Here is a 12,407-nt window from a genome sequence, read left to right as displayed (position 1 = left end):
ACGATTTTTCGGTTTCGATTTCTCTAAAACAACTCTTTGTACAGTAATTACAAAACTTCTGAGGGAAAATGGGGTGTACAAATTCCCCCTCTAAAGTATTTACTTTTTTCTTCCCTTAAGGAGAGTTAAATATATTGTATATTGCCCAAAATTTTCTACTGAGTTTCGAAACAACATTCCAATCTGGTAGTACCAATCTTCTCAATGGATGTTTTATTGTTTTGAGCTTTTCATCAACATGGACTCTTTGGATTTTTTTTTTTTTTGTAAAATTCGTAGAATTACATTTCATGCACACAGATCACTTTGCTTCAGATCATTTTGGCAAGAAATATAATGCTAGGAAACGGATTCCTATAAGGCAGGGGTGTCAAACTCAGTTAAACCACGGGGCCACTTGGTGCAACAACAGGCAAGATTCATGCGGGTCACAACATATTTACAAAATTTTTTCCTAGTTTACCAATCTCTGGATTCAGAGACTGAGAACAGGCAATCTTCAGGTAAGGCAGATATCTGTTTATCCAGTCAATCTTGATCTGTAGACCCGTTCTATTTAATTTTATAGACGGAAATAGTTGCTCACACAAGGATGTACTCCAAAAATAATAACAAAATTTGTGAAGATGAGAGAAGATTAAAATGATTAGGGGCGCTAATGACCTCAGCAGTCGATGCGCCAAAAAAAAAAAAAAAAAAAAAATTGTACACCAAAACATTTTGGGATATTTCTCACCTAAATAAGAATATATTTTGGGAATTCCTACTTCCGTCTTTTAAAACCAAATCATTCTGCAATTCTGCATGTGGCAGGACATATGGCTTCCAAAAAGTCGCTTGGAACTAAGTCCAGCTTGTTTATTCAAGCCCAAAGGCTCCCAGGAAAGGCCCTGGGGCCACGTGTATACTCGTCTTCAGTAGTTAAACGGAAACTAGGAATTGTGTGTACGATAATATTGCCTCGATCCTCCCGTAAGCGCTATTTCCTTCATAGAAAACTTTTTTCTATTTTCATTTTATTTCAGAGTACATCGTGGGGCCACAAGAAATTACTCCGCGGGCCTCCGAGTTTGACACCCCTGCTGAAAGGTGTGATATCAGTTTAAGATACAAATTATTATTGAATTTAGGGCGCATGAATATCTGAGGTTATTTACGCCCAGAGCTATTTCTATGCCCTGCCGGCCTCAGGACAGTGTTCACTCGTCTATGAAAACACTGTTCATCAGCGTACAGTGATACAAGAAGCTGCAAGGAAGAGAAAATCTAAAAGGCTAGCTGCTGGATTCGAACCCGGGATCTTCGCGTTGGAATCCAGTATTCAAAATGCACGATGTAAGAATTAATTTTTTTTTTTAAATATTCACAGTTCATGAAAATTATTAACGTTTAGAAGAAGTTTGAGATTTCTTTTGTAAGAGAATTTCGCAGTAGTAATTTTTTTCAATAAACTGTAAAATTTCAACCAAAACTGACATTTTTATTTTTTACTAAATCCATTTTGATTTAAGTTTACAATTTTCAAATCTAATTACACTGTTTGTACTAACCTAATTAATGTAAACTAAAAATTAGTTTAAATAAATATTATTGAGTTAAAAAAGGTGGTTTTACAAGGTTTATTTCAACAAAACGCGATCTAATGTTCGTTTCGTGTATATTTTTAAGATCGCGTGCTACAGTCAGTATTTATACAAGCTTTGAATCTGATATCGTTACAAAAGCAATTACCTCTGTAATCGCTACGTCATATTATAAACTCTGTTTGGCAGCGCCCTTTAATTCAAAAAAAAAAACTTTCAATAATTCACTTGATGGTGGGGGATGAGTAAAATGGTTTATTTTTGTAGAGTATTATTTAGGGTTTAAATTTAAGCATAAAAGCATATATAGTTGGCACTGGTAGTTTACATTTGGTGTAAGCTTCACTTTTCTTTTTTAATGATCTATTAATTTTTTATTTTTTTTAACTTAGACTTTTTATCAAATGTAAGTAATTAGTTTTAATACACGTTTACAATAATAAAACGGTACATTCAAAATGAGTGTGACGTCCTAGAACCTATTCTAAAATTCATTTTTAAGAAAAGAATTTCATTTTAAAAGACGACAGAATAGGGAGGATACTCTTAAGTTATCCTATTTAGTAGGCATTTGCTACATATACGAGGGGGTACCCAAAAAAAACCGGAATTATTTTTTAAAAGCTATTTATTTACAACTTTTTTACAGAACAACCTTATCCCCTTCAAAATACTCTCCATTACAACTAATACATTTGTCCCACCGGTGCTTCCACTGTTCGAAACATTTTTTGTAGTCATCTTTAGAAATGGCTGACAGCTCCTTCTTCGTTTTTTTCTTGACCTCTTCAATGTTGTCAAATCGGTGACCTTTCTTGCCCTTTTTCATGCGTGGAAATAAGAAAAAGTCGCACGGAGCCAGGTCAGGCGAGTAAGGTGCGTGGGGCAGCGGAACCATGCCAATTTTTAGCCAAAAACTGTGTAACAGAGATGGCTGTGTGTGCAGGTGCATTGTCGTGGTGGAAGAACCAGTCTCCTGTTTGCCACAAATCGGGTCTTTTTTGGCGAACACTATTGCGCAATCTTTTCAAAACTTCCAAATACAAGGTTTGATTGACGGTCTGACCTGGGGGGACAAACTCTGAATGGACTATGCCTTTGGCATCAAAAAAGCAAATCAGCATTGTTTTGATGTTTGACTTGACTTGACGACATTTTTTTGGTCGGGGTGAAGATGACGTCTTCCATTGGCTCGACTGTTGCTTTGTTTCTGGGTCATAACCATAGCACCATGACTCATCACCAGTAATGACCTTTGACAGAAAGTCTGGATCAGTTTCAAGCTGTTGTTTCAAAGCACGACATGTTTCAACTCGATGTTCTTTTTGATTGTCAGTCAGAACTCGAGGAACAAACTTGGCAGCAACCCTTTTCATCCCCAAATCTTCCGTTAAAATTCGCTGAACCGAGCTCCAAGATAACCCACTACTCTCTGACAGTTGATCAATTGTCTGTCGACGGTCTGTGAACACCAGCTCTCGAATTTTTTCAACATTTTCGTCGATTCGGGCAGTTGATGGACGTCCCGAACGAGGTTTGTCATCAATCGACATGTCGCCGAGTAAACCACTCGTATACTTGAGTTTTTCCCATAGCGTCATCTTTGTAAGCTGTTTTCAACATTAAAACACATTCAGCAGCATTTTTGCCGAGTAGAAAACAAAATTTCAGAGCTGCACGTTGTTCACTTAAACTTGCCATCATAAAAAACGAAAAAAGAACAAAACAGCGCTGGTAAAAACAATCACTGCAGATGAACAGAACAAGCCAGGCAGACAACACAGGCAGGACTGAACTGGCAAGGAATTGCGCTATACACGTCTAGCGGCAGAAATGCGTACTACATAAGCTCCATGCGCGGCAACGCAATTCCGGTTATTTTTGGGTACCCCCTCGTATTTTGGTACTGGGTTCGATTCCCGGACTTAGACCTTGGATTTTATTTAATGGTTAATAAAAGAAATTTATAGTAAAGTATGTTTGCTAGTCGCCTCCGTCCACGACACCTAATTTGGTAGTTGGACGTTAAGCCTGCCTGAAAAAATAGGCGATTACTACTACTACTACTACTAAATTATAAAAGATGGAGTTTTTACAAAAAGTTTAAATCAAATTATTGGGAACATTTCAGAAAATAATAAGTAATCGCCCATTTTTTCAGGCGGGGCTTAACGTCCAACTACCATTTACTGTACTAACGGTGTCAGCGTGCCAAAAAATTACACGACTCAGAAAGAATAAAATTACTCTTTCACAATATACTTACATTAAAACCCAGTTGTAAGTATTGTAATTCCAATGAGGGAAAAGATGATAATAATTAAAAGAATTTGTCCCAATTGTTACACCTTTTAACATGGCGGAGAATACATCGAACGATGGTAGTGCAATACAATAGCTATTCTAAATTGTTTACTAATTAAATAACCCATATTTGTTCTTGGCGAGGAGGCGAATTTCAGCTAAACCTGTTAAGTGCTGTTTAGTACGGTGCTAAAACCTGGTCGCCATTTAAGAGAATTTTCAATCAAAACTGCAAATTAGAATAACAACATCAAGGCTTCCAAAAGTACGACTGCGTAGATCGACTTTTACTGATTATCTAGGTAATTGTTTTAACGTTTCATTTAAATTGGTTACTCTAACTGGAGTAATTTGTTACATTTTAAGTCAATGGACTTTGTTTGACTAGCAACAATGATTTTTTTTGTATTAACCAGTTAAGCGTGGAATTTAGTTTTTAAAAAATCCCCAAAACAGTGTGCGGAATTAAAATCAAACAATGAGGTGTATACACGTCGAACGCAAAGGCAAAACAACCCAAAAGTTTACAACATCATAATAGGTTACTGCAAGCGACTTTTTCTGCAATCTCTCTGGGGGGGGGGCTTGAGATTACCAGAGCATTCTGTGCTCATTCAAAAATCTTGCACCGCTTCACGGTTAACTAGGGACGCGCAAGAGCTTTTACAAGGAAGAAAAGAGCTTTTAAAATTCTGGGCAAAATGAAATCATGCTCGTAGTGAGGTCCTGAACCTCTATCTAAAAGGTAAAAACGGGCATTGCACAAGGGTTGAGAACTTTTATTTGTATGCGTCATTCCCCAATCTCTAATGCGGAGACCAAACATGTACCAACCACTTATCATTTGGCTGACTCCCACCTCCGTATAAAATACTTGGCAGTTCTATTGGTAAGATAAAGGAAACATCTCACCAAATAATATTCTTATTGTATTTTATTAAAATTTCGAGTTTTTACTCGTATAGTTAAATGACAATTTTATATTTTTCGACAACGAGTATACACGTCGAACGCACCGCAATAGAGATTTGATTTGACGTGTATACACGTTAAACACGCTTAACTGGTTAACATTGAAGGAAACATTAGAGATTAAGGCAGCTATAATCTTTTCACTCTTTACAAGTTTAAGAAAAAGTAAAAATAAAACTGAGTATTGCAAATAGTACTACCAGGTTGCCTGCTAACAAAAAATTTGACAATAAACTAGTCGAGAAGGTTAGCTCCTACAGGGTTGTCTGAAGTCCAAAAAAGAGACATGAAAGGGCATGAATTGGCTGAAAATAAGGCGGAAAAAATGCTCTCAAATTGCTGAACATAAGAGGACATCTCAAGTCTTTAGGAGTTATCCAATTATGAGTTCTAATTTAATATGATTTCATCAGAAAATAAATGTTTTAGAGTGGAATATTTTTGTTGTGGAACATAATGTCAAAGTAACCAATTGTAAGGTTTAAAACTGGGAAAAAAATGTAAAAATAGTTTTATCACATGGGCTGAAAAGTCCCGGGCCTAACACATAGATGGCGCTAGTTTTATTGCATTCACCACTTTTTCAGTTAGTACTAACCTTCAAAAGGCAGCTGTTAAAATTTCATGATATTCTATTCATTAGTTTGTGAGTTATTGCGCTAAGAGTGACGCTACTTTTGTTATTTTCAAGACAATGGATCAAAAACAATTTTACACTGCTTCTTGATGGGGAAAAATACCGTTCAAGCGAAGCAATGGCTTGAAAAGTGTTATGGGGACTCTGCACCATCAGAAACAACAATAAAACGTTGGTTTGCTGACATCAAACGTGGTCGTAGAGACACCGATGATGCAGAACGCAGTGGACGTCCAAATGAGGCGATAACACCAGAAAACATAAACAAAAAATCCACAAAATCGTTTTGAATGATCGAAAAGTGAAGTTGCGTGAGTTAGCTGCGTAAAGATATCAAAAGAACGTGTTGGTTTTATATTGCATGAGCATTTGACTATGAGAAAGCTCTGTTCAAAGTGGGTGCCGCGTTTGCTTGCAAGTCAATCAAGTCACAAGTCAATCAAAACAATGGCATAACTACATGAATTAAACTTCGAATTGCTCCCCACATTCACCGTATTCGCCAGATTTGGCTCCCAGCGACTACTGGCTGTTCGCAGACCTAAAAAAAAAAAAAATGCTCGCCGGTAAGAAATTTCGCTCGAATGAAGAGGTTATCGCTGAAACTGAGGCCTATTTTGAGGCAAAAGATAAATCGTTCTACAAAAGTGGTATTGAAATATTAGAGCGGCCCTGGAATGATTGCGTTGTTCTTGATGGAAATTACGTTGATGAATATAGCTAATTTTGAACCAAAAAATACCGTGTTTTCTTTGTTAGGCCCGGGACTTTTCAGCCCATGTGTTAAATAGTGGTCTCAAAAAGTTAAAAAAAAGAATACTTTACATTTAAAATATTAGTATAGTTTGAAAAAATAATAATTAATTCACGACATTCCCCGTTTTGTTTTAACTTACTAGCCAAAGTTAAATAAAAAGCAAAAAATAAGACAGTCCTGATATTTGGTATAAACTCCAAGTTTTATTAAAGTAAACAAATAAAATTACGTAAGTTGCAGTAATGAAAGATCGTGTGAGTTTTACTTATTATTTATCCAAAAAAATAAATCTCTTTTAGAATAAGGATTTTAGGAGTTATGAAATGGGCTAGCTGTGAAGGTTGGCAATGCATATCAGGAAGTTCATTGGTGCGGATAGTTGAGAAGATGGCCAATAATATGACTTCTATTATTCTATTATTTTTTTTTTTATTCAGTCTGTATTCATAGTTTAATAGACTATCTATGAATTCATAGTTACCTTTCCTTTACTATTCAATCAGTTGGTTGCCGGTCTGTGGGCACAATATGGCTGTGGTCGATGTCCAGTTCTTTCCCAAGCTTAAAACCATGTGGGAACTTAATCTACAGCCACGTTCAGACACGTACCAAAAAAGTACTTATCGTTTTTAACTCAATTATTCTACCATTCTTTCTCGCCACTGGAAGTTCTTTTATTCAATTTTTTTTTGCTTTCCAGTATCATAAATATAATTCATGGTTCCACGGGTCGCTTTTAAAACTGTAACTATTTTAGCCGCAAAGCTACTCTGTAATCTGTAGATATTCCCTCCTGTCTTCTTTTTTGAACATTCTACGGAATGTCATTTAATGGGGTGTCTAAAAAGAAACAAAATTGACCTGCTTTGAACGAATGTTGGAAGTCTTCATTTTGCAATGGATTCCTTCAGTCCAACTACTTCTGCACCTTTAGTTTTAACATCTCCTTTTTTATTCAACATCTGAGGTCATCGGCGGCTAGATCTTTCAGTTTAACGGACAGTGTTCTCTCGTTACAGTCCATCATCGGACCGTGAGCTGTAAGATGCTCTGAGATCAACTTATTATTACTTTTTCTGTTTTTAAATTTAAGGCACGCCTGCAACTCAGGTTATTGGCGCCCCTAAAGCTATTTTAAGTGCAATGTCTCTTTAACTGTACAGCATCGGTGCCATAGATATTTGGAACAGTCAAGATGCAGTTTTGCTAAAGAAAAATCTAACCAATTTTTAAAATTGCATTTCAAAATAACCTTTTAAGTAAAAGATGTAGATAATGTTCTGAATTCCAGGTTTAACTTCTACTTCAGGTTAGTAACATAAGTACTTTAGGCATCGAGGAGCATTTTCTTAATGTCAAGATGAACATTGCTGTTTCAAGATTATTTGTACAGCTAAGTTAGTTATAAATCTCCTAGTCTGTTCACAATGGGGAGGAAATTTAAATTTAAGCCAGAAAACTCCTGTTTTTACCTGTTCATTGTTTAAAGCTGACACGTTAGAACATTTCTTAATAGAGTGCCTTTACTGTAGTATCAACATTTTAATGAATTTACATTAGAAATAGTTTCCATTTTGACTTTACGCATTAAATTAGATTTACAGAATTTGTACCATTTTGTTACTCAAACTTTGGATAAGTGTCAAAAAAGCAGGTCAAGTGTTTCAATCGAACTTATTAATTAAAAAAATAAATTGAAATAATAATCAGTTTTGGGGAAATGTACTATTTTATTTGTATTTATGTTTATATTCTATTATTTTTTGCATTGTATTCATTTCATGTAGAACATTGAAGTTTATTTATGTTTAGCCAACTCAATTACAGAAAGTTTTGAACTTATAAGCAATAAATTATTATTATAAGTGCACTGTCGGTCTTCGGACATATCACTGGACAGTGAACTGTAAGAAGCACTTAGAAACATTTGACCAATTGACCAAAACGTATATCCGAAACGAATCCCTCTTAAATTACTTCAATATAATCTCAAGAATTCTAATTTTTCTCAAGAGTGCATTATGGTGGCTGGACTGTTGAGGTGTACGTTTCTATCCTTTGTGCCTTTCCCCTAGTCTCGGGATGGGCAAGCTAACTGTAAAACGGATGTTGCAACTTGTGGATACAAGTTGCAAGTTTAATGTCAAGTCTAAGAGTAAACTCCATTAATTTTAGTTATACCCAATTTTGCAATAAATAGTGATCATCCTAAACTAAAAGATCTATCATATACTATTTACTCACCAAGAATGGAGTTAGGCGTTATATGACTCAGAGGTAGATGATATTGAGGCGTATGCACAGGCGTTGGAAATAGTCGATGCAATGCAGCTGCATATAGTGTTGCTACAGTAGCTGGATTGGTTGTAATACTGTTGCATATTGTTGTTGCAATCGGTGTGGAACAAGTTGCTTGTACATTGCCGGCAACATCCAATGCACATTGCGTTGGTTCGATACAGGATGCACCGATGGTCCGCACCGTTGGTGGACCTCGCGAAGACATTATACTTTCTATACTGAACGAATTACTAGGTTTTGCACTATTACTAGCCGCTAGATTACTATTTGATCTGAAACAGAACAATAATTTATTGAATAGATTGAGACAAAATAAATTCTTTTCAAGACTTTGGAGGCATGTTTTATTGTTTCCGCTAAAATGTTTGGTAGATATTGCATACAATTGAACAGTAAGCTAGCCACTTTTACAGACGTGCTTAACTTCCTCTTTTAACAGATAGCTGATCTGTACATAGTATTGATTTCAGCTGTGCTTGTAGCTGTCCCTTAAAATCTGCAGGACTGTTCTTTGAACTGACATTGACCATTTTACTAGATGGTAAGCATTTTTGCACACAGTATACATTAGACCAACTCTTGACTTACCATTGTTACAGATAATAAAGAATTAAAAAAGTTACATAAGATTATGGGAGAACACAGTGTCTTCCGAGTACATTAGAAGATGAAAAAGAAACCTGATAGGTAGTAACCGACAGCTAATTACTTCAACCACACAGAAGAACCAAATGTAATCTCCGAAATCCATTCTAATTACAGAGACACACTGGAAAAGAATGGAACTCTAGAATAACTTCCAAAAAAAAGAAGTTAAAGAAGAAATATCGACAATAAATTATACAGAATTTTCTGGAACTGGACAGAATCTAGGCAGAATTACTGAAACATAGAAGAGTACAAGTAACAGAGCATTTTGGAATTGAGGCAGGACGAAAAGATGCTTAGCGAGCGGAACAAGGTAGTCCTATGTTCACCCTACAAGAAATGATACATAGATTAACCGCTGACAGATGATACGTATGTCCTGAAAAAGTCTTGGAGAATACCTGTGTAGATTTATACTAGAAACGTATTTTGACTATCGACACAAGTGGTTGACGGTGTAAATAGAAAGGAAGCACTGAACGATCTGACTGCTCTTGGGATCCCTTGGGATCAAGCAAGTGAATGCAAGCTTGGTAGCAAAGGGACGCTACCAATAATTTTATTAATCTCTGCCTGTAGAGGGCTGTATGTAGCATAAGAAACAGTTCTGGCCTAAGTAAAATACGATCTACTGATAACTGGCACGAAAAAATCTGTTCTAGGGGGAGCTTTTCCTAGGCTCTTGAGTTTCAAAACCCATCATCAAGGTCTAATACTAGGAAAGAAGGATCAAGTCCAGTTTAAAAGTTCACATCTTTCAAGCATGTTCGAGCTTTAGGTTTCTTAGTTTTTATTGATAATTATGTTACTGCAGATATAAAAGCCAGACTAATGCTGGTATTAAATGCTTTAACGTAAAGCAACGCTGAAGGTTTTTCAGTTCAACGATCTGTAGCAAAAAGCTAACTTAATCGTCTATAACACAAAATTAACTGGTAACCAGATTTACCACACCAAGGACAATGAGAAGATGCTCCGAATTCGGGAAAGAAAATTATTATGGAAGTTATAGAACACTAAATGTAAGTATACGGATTGACGAAATGGAAATGACTAACTAAAAGAACTTTTAGAAGGTTCAGATTAAATCTATACAAAAGAAAGTTGAGATTAAGATGGCTTAGACTCGTCCAACGATTGTCACGAGAGAGGTTACCAAATAATGAATATAAGGTCAGGAATTGCAAAAAGATTAGGTTGTTCTCGGCTAAGATGGTTGAATCAATTAGAATAAGACCTTTGACAGTGAGGTACATCTCACAAGAAGGTAGCGCGAAAAGTGATCGATCGGGGAAGTATAAATCGATTATTTTAGATCAAGTGTTGTTCTCTTTTTAATTATTTTGATCCTACTCCTTAATACTGGTGTAGGTGATAGATCTGTACATTGTACTCCCTTGGGACATTTTTATAGGGGTTACTTTAGTTCCCCCTTCAATATTAATCGTAGATATGTGCATTATACACGCTAGAACACTAAACTGGTAAAATTACATATATCCTGCAAATATGTTCACCATATTGTCTATGGGGCATACCAACATGGTTTGATTGCCCTTAATATACTCGTACAATATATGTGGTGGATCTACCATATTGTACTGTCTTGGGAGACTTTACTGGCACTTTTTAGTTCACTTTATCATTCAATTGGTAGATCTGTACATTGTACTCTGACTTAAGACACATTAGGGAGTCATGCTTTGGTCCTAGTTTCCCTTAGAATTGAGTAGACATGTTTCTTCATTCAATATTATTTCTTGTCATCAAACTAGTTTGTGTAATTTCAGGGGATATGTAAATATTAAATCGAACTTCCAACATAGTTCAACCCCTTAACATTAAAATACTAGCCAATCTTTTTGGAGCCCATATGGGATTATTTACAAGCACTGTTTGCACAACAGCACTGTTTGTAAAAGTGTTTGCTTAAACAGTAAGATTACTGTTTGCATTTGACAGCAACGCAATTGTGAGAATAGTCTGTAACTTAGTTAATTTTGTCTGTAACACAGTACAATTTCTGAACTTAATTTGGGTATTAAAGAATGGTATGTTAAGTCTCTAATCTCTGTAAAGCGAGCTGTGTCTGTAAATCAATGTTAGGCCTATCACTTATCTACCAGTAAAAAAAAAAAGTGTAAAAAATATGGTTCAACTACACACCTTTTAACGGCCTCCTCTAGCTCCTTAGGTTTCGGCAATTTGAACCTTTTTCGCCTCCTTAAAAACGAACCATTTTCAAACATATCCAATGCGGCTGGATGTAATGTCCAATAAGCGCCTTTACCAGGCCTGTCCGGCCTTCGGGGTACTTTAACGAAGCAATCGTTAAAGGATAGATTATGCCTTAAGGAATTCTGCCATCGTTGCGTATTCCTTCGATAGTACGGAAATCGTTCCGAGATAAATCTGTAACAGATAAGTAAAACACATTGTTTTATTTTTTGTTTTCTTTTTAGTTTTAATTGATGATGTAGCTATTGTAAAAGGGTAGGTAAGGACAACGCAGGTTGCATCATGGGTTCTACTAAAGAAATTTTTCACTTTTTGTGATAGTATTTTTTTCAACTTGGTAGACTTATTGCTTACACTTTGATCTGTAAGTTTCATTCGAAACATTTTTATAATAAATTTCATTTACTAAGTGCAATTTCGGAAGAGTTGTAGGTAAGGTTTCCTTCTACTGTTAAAATATAACGAGAATTAAATTCATTCAGATTTTGTTTCCGTACTTTTCACTATCCGCACGTTATATCATCTCCGAAAACAGAAAATTCTGTAACTTCCAGAGCCCAAATTTGGCTTCCTTGCTTCAGCTCTTACTTCCATAATAGTAATCGTTCCTTAAAACACTACACTAACTACACAGTAAATACACTCAACAGTTGAAACAAACCGTACTATTAACATACATACGAAGTAGAGGTTCTATAGTAAGCTACCAAGGAAGCGATTAGCAATAAGAAGTTAGCGTACTGGTTTCTAGCGATGAGATCTCGCTAGAAGTTTCTTCCAGCTTACTGCAGAGTTGTCTGTAACGAGAGAACACTATATAGAGACCAGCAATGTACTAGAAAAAAACACCGGACGCTTCAGATCTTGAATCAGCTACCATTTTTAGATTTCCTTATCATTAACACTGCATTGCCAATGCTCGAACTTAGTCAGTTATTGCCAATGTGGGAGTCATATTGATTCCATA

General features: G+C 35.9%; 1 protein-coding gene across 1 annotated transcript in view; it reads right to left on the bottom strand.

The window, feature by feature from the left end:
- The window catches only part of LOC141461660 (uncharacterized), an 88,761-nt gene that overhangs the window by 61,022 nt on the left and 15,332 nt on the right, over positions 1 to 12,407 (bottom strand). The window contains exons 2-3 of the mRNA XM_074142871.1: positions 11,369 to 11,614; positions 8,498 to 8,826 (exon numbers count right to left, since the gene is read on the bottom strand). Coding sequence (XP_073998972.1) covers positions 8,498 to 8,826; positions 11,369 to 11,614 — 575 coding nt within the window. The remainder of the gene's footprint in view (positions 1 to 8,497; positions 8,827 to 11,368; positions 11,615 to 12,407) is intronic.

The sequence above is a fragment of the Rhodnius prolixus genome, unplaced genomic scaffold (assembly GCF_049639745.1).
Source record: "Rhodnius prolixus isolate KJV_2025 unplaced genomic scaffold, Rpr scaffold_12, whole genome shotgun sequence".
Lineage (NCBI taxonomy): Eukaryota > Metazoa > Arthropoda > Insecta > Hemiptera > Reduviidae > Rhodnius > Rhodnius prolixus.
The sequence above is the reverse complement of the archived record's forward strand: the minus strand, read 5'-3'. Positions and strand labels throughout refer to the sequence as shown.